Here is a 14904-nt window from a genome sequence, read left to right as displayed (position 1 = left end):
TGGGCTTTCCAACTCGGGCTGGGGTTTCCAACTAGAGACAACATTGGACTGCTGCCACTTGTTGGGAACCTTTGAATGTTTAGTCTTATCAGTGAATGTGTTTCTGAGGCCAGATTTAAAACGTGGCTGCTGGTTTTACCGAACCTAACCCTTTAAAAAAAGTCTTAAAGAATGAAACAATTCAACACAGGGCAAGCCCGGTTAGCTCAGTCGGTAGAGCATGAGACTCTTAATCTCAGGGTCGTGGGTTCGAGCCCCACATTGGGCGGCCCCAACTTGTTGGAAACTTTCAAGTCTTTACTTATCAATGAATGTGTTTCAGAGGCCACACTTAAAATGATGCTTCCACTTTTATTGCCCTAACCTATTAAAAAAAAACTGAAAGAATGAAGCAATTCCAAGGTCGAGAAGCCTGGTTAGCTCAGTCGGTATAGCATGGTGTCAAACTCAAGGCCCGGGGGCCAGATACGGCCACATTCCAACATGTTTTCCAAGATTCCCTCGTTAAGTGCACCTGTGTGAAAAGTTTTAGCTCCTGCAGAACGTGAAAATGAGCAAAACTTTTCACGCAGGTGCGCTTAACGAGGGTAACCTGGAAAACATATTGGAACGCGGCCCCCGAGGATTGGAGTTCGACACCCCTGGCCCGGTTAGGGTTTCGAACAACTCGTCTGATTTAAAAACGAGTGATTTGTCAGTTTGTTTCGTAGTTTTGACTGTATATAAAATGAGGTGCTCATACATTTATTTGGGTTGAGTCATAATGGCCCTCCGAAAGAAGCTATGACTACAATGCCTAAATAAAAGCATGCCCCGTGTGAGGGTTGAACTCACGACCTTCAGTTTACTAGACTGACGCGCTACCGCCTGCGCTAACGAGGCTATGAATAGAGTTTTTACAAAGATATTTTACTGTCAAATTGATTCTACCTCCAGCCATTTTAATTAGACTCAACTTCACGGACAGAAAATGTTATTCTATTCTGAGCAACCAGCTATCTTCTGAAATTGACAATGATTTTACTGTGGACTACGGAAAACAGTGCCCGTTTGAGGGTCGAGCTCACAACCTTCAGATTTTGAGACTGATGCACGACCACTGGCACTAACAAGGCTATATGTCAGTTGCATTATAATTCTCTTTTACTGTAAATGGATTAATCCACAGGCCGTGTTTGAATCAATTGTAAACTTCACTTGCCACTCAAGGCTGCAGTCATCAGAAGGCGTTGCCTTGTTTCACTTGGTACAGTCAAGCACATGGCTATGTGGCCTAATGGATAAGGCGTCTGACTTCGGATCAGAAGATTGAGGGTTCGAGTCCCTTCATAGTCAATCTCACGCGTCTCATGTGCAATACAAATTAAGCACTGATTTACTTTTTGTTGTGCTGACCCAATGTCAATTTTTAGTGCAACAAAGTGTCAAAAACCAAAAGAAAAAATGCTTTCTCTATTGCACACGAGGGCCAGCGTTTCCAACTAGGGTTTCAAACTAGGATTTCCAACTAGGGCAAAGGGTCCAATTGGGGTTTCCAACTCGGGCTGGGGTTTCCAACTAGAGACAACATTGGAAAGATGCCTCTTGTTGGGAACCTTTGAATGTTTAGTCTTATCAATGAATGTGTTTCTGAGGCCAGATTTAAAACGTGGCTACTGGTTTTAATGAACCTAACCCATTAAAAAAAAGCCTGAAAGTATAAAACAATTCTTCACAGATGAAGCCCGGTTAGCTCAGTTGGTAGAGCATGAGACTCTTAATCTCAGGGTCGTGGGTTCGAGCCCCACATTGGGCGACCTTTGAATCTTTAGTCTTATCAATGAGTGTGTTTCAGAGGCCACACTTACAATGTAAAATTGCTTCCAATTTCATTGCCCTAATCTCTTAAAAAAAAAATTGAAGGAATGAAACAATTCCAAGGTTGAGAAGCCTTACATCAAAGGAGTTATTTCTCCGTTTGTTTTGTAGCTTTTATTGTATGAGGCAGGGGTGTCGCACTCCAGTCCTCGGGGGTCGCGTTCCAACATGTTTTCCAAGATTCCCTCGTTAAGTGCACCTGCGTGAAAAGTTTTAGCTCCTGCTGAACGTGAAAGGAGCTAAAACTTTTCACGCAGGTGCGCTTAACGAGGGTAACCTGGAAAACATATTGGAACGCGGCCCCGAGGATTGCAGTTTGACACCCCCGGAGGGTTTCAAACAACTCGTTTGATATGAAAACGAGTTATTTGTCAGTTTGTTTCGTAGCTTTGACTGTATATAATATGAGGTGCTCATACATTTATTTGGGTTGAGTCAAAATGGCCCTCCGAAAGAAGCAATGACTGCAATGCCTGAATAAAAGCAAGCCCCGTGTGAGGGTTGAACTCACGACCTTCAGTTTACTAGACTGACGCGCTACCGCCTGCGCTAACGAGGCCATGAGCAGACTTTTTACAAAGGTATTTTACTGTAAAATTGAGTCTACCTCCAGCCATTTTAATTACACTTAACTTCACGGACAGAAAACATTATTCTATTCTGAGCAACCTGCTATCTTCTGAAATTGACAATAATTTTACTGTGGACTATGGAAAATAGTGCCCCATGTTAGGGTCGAGCTCACAACCTTTAGATTTTGAGACTGATGCACAACCACTTGCACTAACAAGGCTACATGTCAGTTGCATCACAATTCTCTTTTACTGTAAATGCATTAATCCACTGGCCGTAACCACTGTGAACTTCACTTGCCACTTAAGGCTGCAGTCATCAGAAGGCCAACGCCCCTGTGTCACTTGATGAGGTCTTTCACATGGCTATGTGGCCTAGTGGATAAGGCGTCTGACTTCGGATCGGAAGATTGAGGGTGCGAGTCCCTTCGTGGTCAATTTATTGTAATGCATATGAAATCAATGACTTTATTTCAGTCCGAACCAACTCTTGCATACTATAGGAAAGGGTTTGGGGTTCTCATTTCTTTCTTTGTTGTGCTGACTACGCCCCAAGCTCCTAACTAACGGGTTACCGCCTGCGCTAACGAGGCTATGTACTTACAGTCTTACAATTCTATTTTACAGTAAAATTGATTCAACCACCAGTCATTTCCATCAAACTGAACTTCACTGAAAGAAAAAGTTATTTTAGTCTGAGCAATCAGCTACCTTCTGATACTAGGGTTTCCAACTCGGGCTAGAGTTAGGGTTAAGGCTTGTTTGGACTATATAAAATTGTGCCCCGCGTGAGGGTCGAACTCACGACCTTCAGGTTATGAGACTGACGCGCTACCGCCTGCGCCAAAGAGGGTATACACTTGATGACTTACGATTCTATTTTACTGTGAAATTGATTCAATCACCAGCCATTTCCATCAAATTGAACTTCGTAGAAAGAAACGGTTACTTTAGTCTGAGCATTCTGAAACTAGGGTTAGGGTGTCCAACTAAGGCTAGAGTTAGGGCTTATTTGGACTAAGGCTTGTTTGGACTATATAAAAGTGTGCCCCGTGTGAGGGTCGAACTCACGACCTTCAGATTATGAGACTGACGCGCTACCGCCTGCGCCAACGAGGCTATACACTTGCTGTCTTACAATTCTATTTTACTGTAAAATCGATTCAATCACCAGACACTGGCATCAAATTGAACTTCATAGAAAGAAAAGGTTACTTTAGTCTGAGCATTCTGAAACTAGGGTTAGGGTGTCCAACTAAGGCTAGAGTTAGGGCTTATTTGGACTAAGGCTTGTTTGGACTATATGAAAGTGTGCCCCGTGTGAGGGTCGAACTCACGACCTTCAGATTATGAGACTGACGCGCTACCGCCTGCGCCAACGAGGCTATACACTTGCTGTCTTACAATTCTATTTGACTGTAAAATTGATTCAATCACCAGACTTCCATCAAATTGAACTTCATAGAAAGAAACGGTTACTTTAGTCTGAGCATTCTGAAACTAGGGTTAGGGTGTCCAACTAAGGCTAGAGTTAGGGCTTATTTGGACTAAGGCTTGTTTGGACTATATAAAAGTGTGCCCCGTGTGAGGGTCGAACTCACGACCTTCAGATTATGAGACTGACGCGCTACCGCCTGCGCCAACGAGGCTAGACACTTGCTGTCTTACAGGCTTAGGGTGTCCAACTAAGGCTAGAGTTAGGGCTTATAAGAATGTGCCCCGGGTTAGGGTTAGAGCCACGGTTAGGGTTGCGGTTAGGGTTAGAGCTAGGGTTAGGGTTAGGGCTAGGGTTAGGGCTAGGGCTGGAGTTAGGGTTAGGGCTGGGTTTAGGGTCAGGTTTAGAGCTGGGGTTAGGGTTTGGGTTGGGCCTAGGTTTAGGGTTGGGGTTAGTTAATAATCAATTAATAATGGCCCTCCGAAAGAAGCTATGACTACAATGCCTAAATAAAAGCATGCCCCGTGTGAGGGTTGAACTCACGACCTTCAGTTTACAAGACTGACGCGCTACCGCCTGCGCTAACGAGGCTGTGAATGAAGTTTTTACAAAGGTATTTTACTGTAAAATTGAGTCTACCTCCAGCCATTTTAATTACACTTAACTTCACAGACTTTATTCTATTCTGAGCAACCTGCTATCTTCTAAAATTTACAATGATTTTACTGTAAACTATGGAAAACAGTGCCCCATGCGAGGGTCGAGTTCACAACCTTCAGATTTTGAGACTGATGAACGACCACTTGCACTAACAAGGCTATATGTCAATGGCAGTACAATTCTCTTTTACTGTAAATGGATTAATCCACAGGCCCTGTTTGAATCAACTGTGAACTTCACTTGCCAGTAAAGGCTGCAGTCATCATAAGTCATTGCCCTGTTTCTCTTGGTACAGTCTTTCAAATGGCTATGTGGCCTAATGGCTAAGGCGTCTGACTTCGGATCAGAGGATTGAGGGTTTCGAGTCCCTTCATAGTCAATTTCATGTGTCATGCAATGGCAATCAAACACTGAGTTCTGATTTCCTTTTTGTTGTGCTGACTCCCCCCAATGTCAGTTTTCAGTGCAACGAAGTGACAAAAACCAAAAGAAAAAATGTTTAGGGCCAGCGTTTCCAACTCGGGCTAGGGTTTCCAACGAGGGTTTCAAACTACGATTTCCAACTGGGGCAAGGGTTTCCAATTGGGCTTTCCAACTCGGGCTGGGGTTTCCAACTAGAGACAACATTGGACTGCTGCCACTTGTTGGGAACCTTTGAATGTTTAGTCTTATCAGTGAATGTGTTTCTGAGGCCAGATTTAAAACGTGGCTGCTGGTTTTACCGAACCTAACCCTTTAAAAAAAGTCTTAAAGAATGAAACAATTCAACACAGGGCAAGCCCGGTTAGCTCAGTCGGTAGAGCATGAGACTCTTAATCTCAGGGTCGTGGGTTCGAGCCCCACATTGGGCGGCCCCAACTTGTTGGAAACTTTCAAGTCTTTACTTATCAATGAATGTGTTTCAGAGGCCACACTTAAAATGATGCTTCCACTTTTATTGCCCTAACCTATTAAAAAAAAACTGAAAGAATGAAGCAATTCCAAGGTCGAGAAGCCTGGTTAGCTCAGTCGGTATAGCATGGTGTCAAACTCAAGGCCCGGGGGCCAGATACGGCCACATTCCAACATGTTTCCCAAGATTCCCTCGTTAAGTGCACCTGTGTGAAAAGTTTTAGCTCCTGCAGAACGTGAAAATGAGCAAATCTTTTCACGCAGGTGTGTTTAACGAGGGTAACCTGGAAAACATATTGGAACGCGGCCCCCGAGGATTGGAGTTCGACACCCCTGGGGTTTCGAACAACTCGTCTGATTTAAAAACGAGTTATTTGTCAGTTTGTTTCGTAGTTTTGACTGTATATAAAATGAGGTGCTCATACATTTATTTGGGTTGAGTCATAATGGCCCTCCGAAAGAAGCTATGACTACAATGCCTAAATAAAAGCATGCCCCGTGTGAGGGTTGAACTCACGACCTTCAGTTTACTAGACTGACGCGCTACCGCCTGCGCTAACGAGGCTATGAATAGAGTTTTTACAAAGATATTTTACTGTCAAATTGATTCTACCTCCAGCCATTTTAATTAGACTCAACTTCACGGACAGAAAATGTTATTCTATTCTGAGCAACCAGCTATCTTCTGAAATTGACAATGATTTTACTGTGGACTACGGAAAACAGTGCCCGTTTGAGGGTCGAGCTCACAACCTTCAGATTTTGAGACTGATGCACGACCACTGGCACTAACAAGGCTATATGTCAGTTGCATTATAATTCTCTTTTACTGTAAATGGATTAATCCACAGGCCGTGTTTGAATCAATTGTAAACTTCACTTGCCACTCAAGGCTGCAGTCATCAGAAGGCGTTGCCTTGTTTCACTTGGTACAGTCAAGCACATGGCTATGTGGCCTAATGGATAAGGCGTCTGACTTCGGATCAGAAGATTGAGGGTTCGAGTCCCTTCATAGTCAATCTCACGCGTCTCATGTGCAATACAAATTAAGCACTGATTTACTTTTTGTTGTGCTGACCCAATGTCAATTTTTAGTGCAACAAAGTGTCAAAAACCAAAAGAAAAAATGCTTTCTCTATTGCACACGAGGGCCAGCGTTTCCAACTAGGGTTTCAAACTAGGATTTCCAACTAGGGCAAAGGGTCCAATTGGGGTTTCCAACTCGGGCTGGGGTTTCCAACTAGAGACAACATTGGAAAGATGCCTCTTGTTGGGAACCTTTGAATGTTTAGTCTTATCAATGAATGTGTTTCTGAGGCCAGATTTAAAACGTGGCTACTGGTTTTAATGAACCTAACCCATTAAAAAAAAGCCTGAAAGTATAAAACAATTCTTCACAGATGAAGCCCGGTTAGCTCAGTTGGTAGAGCATGAGACTCTTAATCTCAGGGTCGTGGGTTCGAGCCCCACATTGGGCGACCTTTGAATCTTTAGTCTTATCAATGAGTGTGTTTCAGAGGCCACACTTACAATGTAAAATTGCTTCCAATTTCATTGCCCTAATCTCTTAAAAAAAAAATTGAAGGAATGAAACAATTCCAAGGTTGAGAAGCCTTACATCAAAGGAGTTATTTCTCCGTTTGTTTTGTAGCTTTTATTGTATGAGGCAGGGGTGTCGCACTCCAGTCCTCGGGGGTCGCGTTCCAACATGTTTTCCAAGATTCCCTCGTTAAGTGCACCTGCGTGAAAAGTTTTAGCTCCTGCTGAACGTGAAAGGAGCTAAAACTTTTCACGCAGGTGCGCTTAACGAGGGTAACCTGGAAAACATATTGGAACGCGGCCCCGAGGATTGCAGTTTGACACCCCCGGAGGGTTTCAAACAACTCGTTTGATATGAAAACGAGTTATTTGTCAGTTTGTTTCGTAGCTTTGACTGTATATAATATGAGGTGCTCATACATTTATTTGGGTTGAGTCAAAATGGCCCTCCGAAAGAAGCAATGACTGCAATGCCTGAATAAAAGCAAGCCCCGTGTGAGGGTTGAACTCACGACCTTCAGTTTACTAGACTGACGCGCTACCGCCTGCGCTAACGAGGCCATGAGCAGACTTTTTACAAAGGTATTTTACTGTAAAATTGAGTCTACCTCCAGCCATTTTAATTACACTTAACTTCACGGACAGAAAACATTATTCTATTCTGAGCAACCTGCTATCTTCTGAAATTGACAATAATTTTACTGTGGACTATGGAAAATAGTGCCCCATGTTAGGGTCGAGCTCACAACCTTTAGATTTTGAGACTGATGCACAACCACTTGCACTAACAAGGCTACATGTCAGTTGCATCACAATTCTCTTTTACTGTAAATGCATTAATCCACTGGCCGTAACCACTGTGAACTTCACTTGCCACTTAAGGCTGCAGTCATCAGAAGGCCAACGCCCCTGTGTCACTTGATGAGGTCTTTCACATGGCTATGTGGCCTAGTGGATAAGGCGTCTGACTTCGGATCGGAAGATTGAGGGTGCGAGTCCCTTCGTGGTCAATTTATTGTAATGCATATGAAATCAATGACTTTATTTCAGTCCGAACCAACTCTTGCATACTATAGGAAAGGGTTTGGGGTTCTCATTTCTTTCTTTGTTGTGCTGACTACGCCCCAAGCTCCTAACTAACGGGTTACCGCCTGCGCTAACGAGGCTATGTACTTACAGTCTTACAATTCTATTTTACAGTAAAATTGATTCAACCACCAGTCATTTCCATCAAACTGAACTTCACTGAAAGAAAAAGTTATTTTAGTCTGAGCAATCAGCTACCTTCTGATACTAGGGTTTCCAACTCGGGCTAGAGTTAGGGTTAAGGCTTGTTTGGACTATATAAAATTGTGCCCCGCGTGAGGGTCGAACTCACGACCTTCAGGTTATGAGACTGACGCGCTACCGCCTGCGCCAAAGAGGGTATACACTTGATGACTTACGATTCTATTTTACTGTGAAATTGATTCAATCACCAGACATTTCCATCAAATTGAACTTCGTAGAAAGAAACGGTTACTTTAGTCTGAGCATTCTGAAACTAGGGTTAGGGTGTCCAACTAAGGCTAGAGTTAGGGCTTATTTGGACTAAGGCTTGTTTGGACTATATAAAAGTGTGCCCCGTGTGAGGGTCGAACTCACGACCTTCAGATTATGAGACTGACGCGCTACCGCCTGCGCCAACGAGGCTATACACATGCTGTCTTACAATTCTATTTTACTGTAAAATCGATTCAATCACCAGACACTGGCATCAAATTGAACTTCATAGAAAGAAAAGGTTACTTTAGTCTGAGCATTCTGAAACTAGGGTTAGGGTGTCCAACTAAGGCTAGAGTTAGGGCTTATTTGGACTAAGGCTTGTTTGGACTATATAAAAGTGTGCCCCGTGTGAGGGTCGAACTCACGACCTTCAGATTATGAGACTGACGCGCTACCGCCTGCGCCAACGAGGCTATACACTTGCTGTCTTACAATTCTATTTGACTGTAAAATTGATTCAATCACCAGACTTCCATCAAATTGAACTTCATAGAAAGAAACGGTTACTTTAGTCTGAGCATTCTGAAACTAGGGTTAGGGTGTCCAACTAAGGCTAGAGTTAGGGCTTATTTGGACTAAGGCTTGTTTGGACTATATAAAAGTGTGCCCCGTGTGAGGGTCGAACTCACGACCTTCAGATTATGAGACTGACGCGCTACCGCCTGCGCCAACGAGGCTATACACTTGCTGTCTTACAGGCTTAGGGTGTCCAACTAAGGCTAGAGTTAGGGCTTATAAGAATGTGCCCCGGGTTAGGGTTAGAGCCAGGGTTAGGGTTGCGGTTAGGGTTAGAGCTAGGGTTAGGGTTAGGGCTAGGGTTAGGGCTAGGGCTGGAGTTAGGGTTAGGGCTGGGTTTAGGGTCAGGTTTAGAGCTGGGGTTAGGGTTTGGGTTGGGCCTAGGTTTAGGGTTGGGGTTAGTTAATAATCAATTAATAATGGCCCTCCGAAAGAAGCTATGACTACAATGCCTAAATAAAAGCATGCCCCGTGTGAGGGTTGAACTCACGACCTTCAGTTTACAAGACTGACGCGCTACCGCCTGCGCTAACGAGGCTGTGAATGAAGTTTTTACAAAGGTATTTTACTGTAAAATTGAGTCTACCTCCAGCCATTTTAATTACACTTAACTTCACAGACTTTATTCTATTCTGAGCAACCTGCTATCTTCTAAAATTTACAATGATTTTACTGTAAACTATGGAAAACAGTGCCCCATGCGAGGGTCGAGTTCACAACCTTCAGATTTTGAGACTGATGAACGACCACTTGCACTAACAAGGCTATATGTCAATGGCAGTACAATTCTCTTTTACTGTAAATGGATTAATCCACAGGCCCTGTTTGAATCAACTGTGAACTTCACTTGCCAGTAAAGGCTGCAGTCATCATAAGTCATTGCCCTGTTTCTCTTGGTACAGTCTTTCAAATGGCTATGTGGCCTAATGGCTAAGGCGTCTGACTTCGGATCAGAGGATTGAGGGTTTCGAGTCCCTTCATAGTCAATTTCATGTGTCATGCAATGGCAATCAAACACTGAGTTCTGATTTCCTTTTTGTTGTGCTGACTCCCCCCAATGTCAGTTTTCAGTGCAACGAAGTGACAAAAACCAAAAGAAAAAATGTTTAGGGCCAGCGTTTCCAACTCGGGCTAGGGTTTCCAACGAGGGTTTCAAACTACGATTTCCAACTGGGGCAAGGGTTTCCAATTGGGCTTTCCAACTCGGGCTGGGGTTTCCAACTAGAGACAACATTGGACTGCTGCCACTTGTTGGGAACCTTTGAATGTTTAGTCTTATCAGTGAATGTGTTTCTGAGGCCAGATTTAAAACGTGGCTGCTGGTTTTACCGAACCTAACCCTTTAAAAAAAGTCTTAAAGAATGAAACAATTCAACACAGGGCAAGCCCGGTTAGCTCAGTCGGTAGAGCATGAGACTCTTAATCTCAGGGTCGTGGGTTCGAGCCCCACATTGGGCGGCCCCAACTTGTTGGAAACTTTCAAGTCTTTACTTATCAATGAATGTGTTTCAGAGGCCACACTTAAAATGATGCTTCCACTTTTATTGCCCTAACCTATTAAAAAAAAACTGAAAGAATGAAGCAATTCCAAGGTCGAGAAGCCTGGTTAGCTCAGTCGGTATAGCATGGTGTCAAACTCAAGGCCCGGGGGCCAGATACGGCCACATTCCAACATGTTTTCCAAGATTCCCTCGTTAAGTGCACCTGTGTGAAAAGTTTTAGCTCCTGCAGAACGTGAAAATGAGCAAATCTTTTCACGCAGGTGTGTTTAACGAGGGTAACCTGGAAAACATATTGGAACGCGGCCCCCGAGGATTGGAGTTCGACACCCCTGGGGTTAGGGTTTCGAACAACTCGTCTGATTTAAAAACGAGTGATTTGTCAGTTTGTTTCGTAGTTTTGACTGTATATAAAATGAGGTGCTCATACATTTATTTGGGTTGAGTCATAATGGCCCTCCGAAAGAAGCTATGACTACAATGCCTAAATAAAAGCATGCCCCGTGTGAGGGTTGAACTCACGACCTTCAGTTTACTAGACTGACGCGCTACCGCCTGCGCTAACGAGGCTATGAATAGAGTTTTTACAAAGATATTTTACTGTCAAATTGATTCTACCTCCAGCCATTTTAATTAGACTCAACTTCACGGACAGAAAATGTTATTCTATTCTGAGCAACCAGCTATCTTCTGAAATTGACAATGATTTTACTGTGGACTACGGAAAACAGTGCCCGTTTGAGGGTCGAGCTCACAACCTTCAGATTTTGAGACTGATGCACGACCACTGGCACTAACAAGGCTATATGTCAGTTGCATTATAATTCTCTTTTACTGTAAATGGATTAATCCACAGGCCGTGTTTGAATCAATTGTAAACTTCACTTGCCACTCAAGGCTGCAGTCATCAGAAGGCGTTGCCTTGTTTCACTTGGTACAGTCAAGCACATGGCTATGTGGCCTAATGGATAAGGCGTCTGACTTCGGATCAGAAGATTGAGGGTTCGAGTCCCTTCATAGTCAATCTCACGCGTCTCATGTGCAATACAAATTAAGCACTGATTTACTTTTTGTTGTGCTGACCCAATGTCAATTTTTAGTGCAACAAAGTGTCAAAAACCAAAAGAAAAAATGCTTTCTCTATTGCACACGAGGGCCAGCGTTTCCAACTAGGGTTTCAAACTAGGATTTCCAACTAGGGCAAAGGGTCCAATTGGGGTTTCCAACTCGGGCTGGGGTTTCCAACTAGAGACAACATTGGAAAGATGCCTCTTGTTGGGAACCTTTGAATGTTTAGTCTTATCAATGAATGTGTTTCTGAGGCCAGATTTAAAACGTGGCTACTGGTTTTAATGAACCTAACCCATTAAAAAAAAGCCTGAAAGTATAAAACAATTCTTCACAGATGAAGCCCGGTTAGCTCAGTTGGTAGAGCATGAGACTCTTAATCTCAGGGTCGTGGGTTCGAGCCCCACATTGGACGACCTTTGAATCTTTAGTCTTATCAATGAGTGTGTTTCAGAGGCCACACTTACAATGTAAAATTGCTTCCAATTTCATTGCCCTAATCTCTTAAAAAAAAAATTGAAGGAATGAAACAATTCCAAGGTTGAGAAGCCTTACATCAAAGGAGTTATTTCTCCGTTTGTTTTGTAGCTTTTATTGTATGAGGCAGGGGTGTCGCACTCCAGTCCTCGGGGGTCGCGTTCCAACATGTTTTCCAAGATTCCCTCGTTAAGTGCACCTGCGTGAAAAGTTTTAGCTCCTGCTGAACGTGAAAGGAGCTAAAACTTTTCACGCAGGTGCGCTTAACGAGGGTAACCTGGAAAACATATTGGAACGCGGCCCCGAGGATTGCAGTTTGACACCCCCGGAGGGTTTCAAACAACTCGTTTGATATGAAAACGAGTTATTTGTCAGTTTGTTTCGTAGCTTTGACTGTATATAATATGAGGTGCTCATACATTTATTTGGGTTGAGTCAAAATGGCCCTCCGAAAGAAGCAATGACTGCAATGCCTGAATAAAAGCAAGCCCCGTGTGAGGGTTGAACTCACGACCTTCAGTTTACTAGACTGACGCGCTACCGCCTGCGCTAACGAGGCCATGAGCAGACTTTTTACAAAGGTATTTTACTGTAAAATTGAGTCTACCTCCAGCCATTTTAATTACACTTAACTTCACGGACAGAAAACATTATTCTATTCTGAGCAACCTGCTATCTTCTGAAATTGACAATAATTTTACTGTGGACTATGGAAAATAGTGCCCCATGTTAGGGTCGAGCTCACAACCTTTAGATTTTGAGACTGATGCACAACCACTTGCACTAACAAGGCTACATGTCAGTTGCATCACAATTCTCTTTTACTGTAAATGGATTAATCCACTGGCTGTAACCACTGTGAACTTCACTTGCCACTTAAGGCTGCAGTCATCAGAAGGCCAACGCCCCTGTTTCACTTGATGAGGTCTTTCACATGGCTATGTGGCCTAGTGGATAAGGCGTCTGACTTCGGATCGGAAGATTGAGGGTGCGAGTCCCTTCGTGGTCAATTTATTGTAATGCATATGAAATCAATGACTTTATTTCAGTCTGAACCAACTCTTGTATACTATAGGAAAGGGTTTGGGGTTCTCATTTCTTTCTTTGTTGTCCTGACTACCCCCCAAGCTCCGTTTTCAGTGCAACAAAGTCACAAAAACCAAAAGAAAAAATGCTTTCTCTATTGCACACTAGGGCCAGCGTTTCCAACTAGGGTTTCCAACTAAGGCTAGGGTTTCCATCTCAGGGTAGGGTTTCAAACTAGGGTTTCCAACTGGGGCAAGGGTTTCCAACTAGGGTTTCCAACTCAGTTAGGGTTTTCAACTAGGGCTAGGGTTTCCAACTAGGGCAGTGGTTGTTAACCTGGGTTCAATCGAACCCTAGGGGTTTTTGAGTCGGTGTCAGGGGTTCGGCAGAGCCTCCACTGCGGAGGTCCAAACACACCTGATATATTGTGTAAATTCATGATGACGCATATCTTACCTGGTCTTGCAAAGGCAACAGCGGAAGTCACACTTCTAGTAGTATTTGCAGGTATGTCATTTGTTGTGAGTTCATGCATTGTGTTGGTTTTGTTATTTGAAAGAGGTGATGTTCATACATGGTTCATTTTGTGTACCAGTAAAAAACATCTATGTCTTCAATTTCTGTCAAGACTGTCATGTGCGCCGGGGAGGTGGAATAGAAAATGCGCTCCACCCGGTGAAACACTCAGAAAGGTCCAACACGGTCTGCCAAATTCCAAAACACAGTAAACTACTGAAGCTGAAGGGAAGTAAATGACTCAGAAGAGAATGTTTGTACTTGACCCATCGGAAAGATGCCAGTCCGCCTCTGTGCAGCATAAGGACACCTTCCCGGAGGGTTTGGGGTGCTTGAGGCTGCTGCTGTGTCCCTGCACTGCCCCCCTCAGCATGACTGTAGATGTTTCTATAAATGATCTGGTTAACAAGCTGCATTATCTGGAGCGAAAGAAGCACAGATGTTGATGGAGTCAGAGCAAATATATATTTTTTAGTTTGAAATGTTAAAATTCAACCTTGTGCTTATCGTCCACTGAAGTAGCCTCCAGTTCGTAATCATTGTGGCCTTTGAATGAAATAGAGAATCTGGAACCGACTCCATCATCACAACTCTTGACCATAACAAAGGGAAGTTGGCGCTTGATGATGCCTTTCTCAATCGTGCACAGCATTTTGGTGGTGAAATCCATCTGCATAGATAGATTTATTTTTTCCATAGATAGATGGATAGATAGGAAGGTAGGTAGGTAGGTACTAGGTAGCTAGGTAGGTGATACCTGAAGAACGCGCTTCTTCCATCTGTAGCGTCCATGCTTGTGCACGCTGAAGTTGTACTGTGAAGGAAGCTCCTCCTGTGTTGAAAACCACAGCATAAGAAATATTGAAGACATAAAAGAACAGCTTAATAGACGACAAAATAGTATCACCATTTATAAACTAAATCAATTTTATACTTGTTTCCTGTCTGAACAAATGAGCTACAAAATTGATTGGGCAAATTGAACAAATTAATCATGACTGTGTGTGTCACATTTTAAGGCTATAAAAATGTTTTGTAACGCAAATTACTGTATGAATGAGACTACTAAGCGAGTATTTGTTGACAGATTTTTGTTGAATGATTCTAGCTCAGTGTGTCAATGTGTGTGAGAATTCCTGTTGTTTAGTATGAGCCCATGCTCACCTATGAAAATGAATGGATGGACTAAAATGATTGTAAATACATCACCGTCTTTCTGTGAGCAATAAAGTTGTCACAGTATGATTGCCTCATAACTTTAGGTCGGCACAAAGACAGTAAGATTCGGATGTTCTCTCAATTG

General features: G+C 43.2%; 1 protein-coding gene and 25 non-coding genes across 27 annotated transcripts in view; 11 read left to right on the top strand and 15 right to left on the bottom strand.

The window, feature by feature from the left end:
• The window catches only part of LOC125989030 (uncharacterized), a 39411-nt gene that overhangs the window by 23645 nt on the left and 862 nt on the right, over positions 1 to 14904 (bottom strand). For both annotated transcript variants that reach the window (XM_049754988.2, XM_049754991.2), the window contains exons 3-5: positions 14359 to 14433; positions 14098 to 14271; positions 13863 to 14020 (exon numbers count right to left, since the gene is read on the bottom strand). In XM_049754988.2, the coding sequence (XP_049610945.2) occupies positions 13863 to 14020; positions 14098 to 14271; positions 14359 to 14433 (407 nt within the window). The remainder of the gene's footprint in view (positions 1 to 13862; positions 14021 to 14097; positions 14272 to 14358; positions 14434 to 14904) is intronic.
• trnak-cuu (transfer RNA lysine (anticodon CUU)) lies at positions 196 to 268 on the top strand. The gene has a single exon. It is a non-coding gene; the product is annotated as a tRNA-Lys (tRNA).
• Positions 810 to 882, bottom strand: trnat-agu (transfer RNA threonine (anticodon AGU)). Its single transcript has one exon. It is a non-coding gene; the product is annotated as a tRNA-Thr (tRNA).
• On the top strand, positions 1263 to 1335 carry trnar-ucg (transfer RNA arginine (anticodon UCG)). Its single transcript has one exon. It is a non-coding gene; the product is annotated as a tRNA-Arg (tRNA).
• trnak-cuu (transfer RNA lysine (anticodon CUU)) lies at positions 1723 to 1795 on the top strand. The gene has a single exon. It is a non-coding gene; the product is annotated as a tRNA-Lys (tRNA).
• trnat-agu (transfer RNA threonine (anticodon AGU)) lies at positions 2344 to 2416 on the bottom strand. The gene has a single exon. It is a non-coding gene; the product is annotated as a tRNA-Thr (tRNA).
• On the bottom strand, positions 3476 to 3548 carry trnam-cau (transfer RNA methionine (anticodon CAU)). Its single transcript has one exon. It is a non-coding gene; the product is annotated as a tRNA-Met (tRNA).
• On the bottom strand, positions 3742 to 3814 carry trnam-cau (transfer RNA methionine (anticodon CAU)). Its single transcript has one exon. It is a non-coding gene; the product is annotated as a tRNA-Met (tRNA).
• Positions 4006 to 4078, bottom strand: trnam-cau (transfer RNA methionine (anticodon CAU)). Its single transcript has one exon. It is a non-coding gene; the product is annotated as a tRNA-Met (tRNA).
• On the bottom strand, positions 4383 to 4455 carry trnat-ugu (transfer RNA threonine (anticodon UGU)). Its single transcript has one exon. It is a non-coding gene; the product is annotated as a tRNA-Thr (tRNA).
• Positions 4830 to 4903, top strand: trnar-ucg (transfer RNA arginine (anticodon UCG)). Its single transcript has one exon. It is a non-coding gene; the product is annotated as a tRNA-Arg (tRNA).
• On the top strand, positions 5303 to 5375 carry trnak-cuu (transfer RNA lysine (anticodon CUU)). The gene has a single exon. It is a non-coding gene; the product is annotated as a tRNA-Lys (tRNA).
• trnat-agu (transfer RNA threonine (anticodon AGU)) lies at positions 5908 to 5980 on the bottom strand. The gene has a single exon. It is a non-coding gene; the product is annotated as a tRNA-Thr (tRNA).
• On the top strand, positions 6361 to 6433 carry trnar-ucg (transfer RNA arginine (anticodon UCG)). Its single transcript has one exon. It is a non-coding gene; the product is annotated as a tRNA-Arg (tRNA).
• trnak-cuu (transfer RNA lysine (anticodon CUU)) lies at positions 6821 to 6893 on the top strand. The gene has a single exon. It is a non-coding gene; the product is annotated as a tRNA-Lys (tRNA).
• trnat-agu (transfer RNA threonine (anticodon AGU)) lies at positions 7442 to 7514 on the bottom strand. The gene has a single exon. It is a non-coding gene; the product is annotated as a tRNA-Thr (tRNA).
• Positions 8574 to 8646, bottom strand: trnam-cau (transfer RNA methionine (anticodon CAU)). The gene has a single exon. It is a non-coding gene; the product is annotated as a tRNA-Met (tRNA).
• trnam-cau (transfer RNA methionine (anticodon CAU)) lies at positions 8840 to 8912 on the bottom strand. Its single transcript has one exon. It is a non-coding gene; the product is annotated as a tRNA-Met (tRNA).
• Positions 9104 to 9176, bottom strand: trnam-cau (transfer RNA methionine (anticodon CAU)). Its single transcript has one exon. It is a non-coding gene; the product is annotated as a tRNA-Met (tRNA).
• trnat-ugu (transfer RNA threonine (anticodon UGU)) lies at positions 9481 to 9553 on the bottom strand. Its single transcript has one exon. It is a non-coding gene; the product is annotated as a tRNA-Thr (tRNA).
• On the top strand, positions 9928 to 10001 carry trnar-ucg (transfer RNA arginine (anticodon UCG)). The gene has a single exon. It is a non-coding gene; the product is annotated as a tRNA-Arg (tRNA).
• trnak-cuu (transfer RNA lysine (anticodon CUU)) lies at positions 10401 to 10473 on the top strand. The gene has a single exon. It is a non-coding gene; the product is annotated as a tRNA-Lys (tRNA).
• On the bottom strand, positions 11012 to 11084 carry trnat-agu (transfer RNA threonine (anticodon AGU)). Its single transcript has one exon. It is a non-coding gene; the product is annotated as a tRNA-Thr (tRNA).
• On the top strand, positions 11465 to 11537 carry trnar-ucg (transfer RNA arginine (anticodon UCG)). Its single transcript has one exon. It is a non-coding gene; the product is annotated as a tRNA-Arg (tRNA).
• Positions 11925 to 11997, top strand: trnak-cuu (transfer RNA lysine (anticodon CUU)). The gene has a single exon. It is a non-coding gene; the product is annotated as a tRNA-Lys (tRNA).
• Positions 12546 to 12618, bottom strand: trnat-agu (transfer RNA threonine (anticodon AGU)). Its single transcript has one exon. It is a non-coding gene; the product is annotated as a tRNA-Thr (tRNA).

This window comes from Syngnathus scovelli, chromosome 2 (genome assembly GCF_024217435.2).
Source record: "Syngnathus scovelli strain Florida chromosome 2, RoL_Ssco_1.2, whole genome shotgun sequence".
NCBI lineage: Eukaryota > Metazoa > Chordata > Actinopteri > Syngnathiformes > Syngnathidae > Syngnathus > Syngnathus scovelli.
Note: the sequence above shows the minus strand (reverse complement) of the source record. Positions and strands in the feature narration are given on the sequence as shown.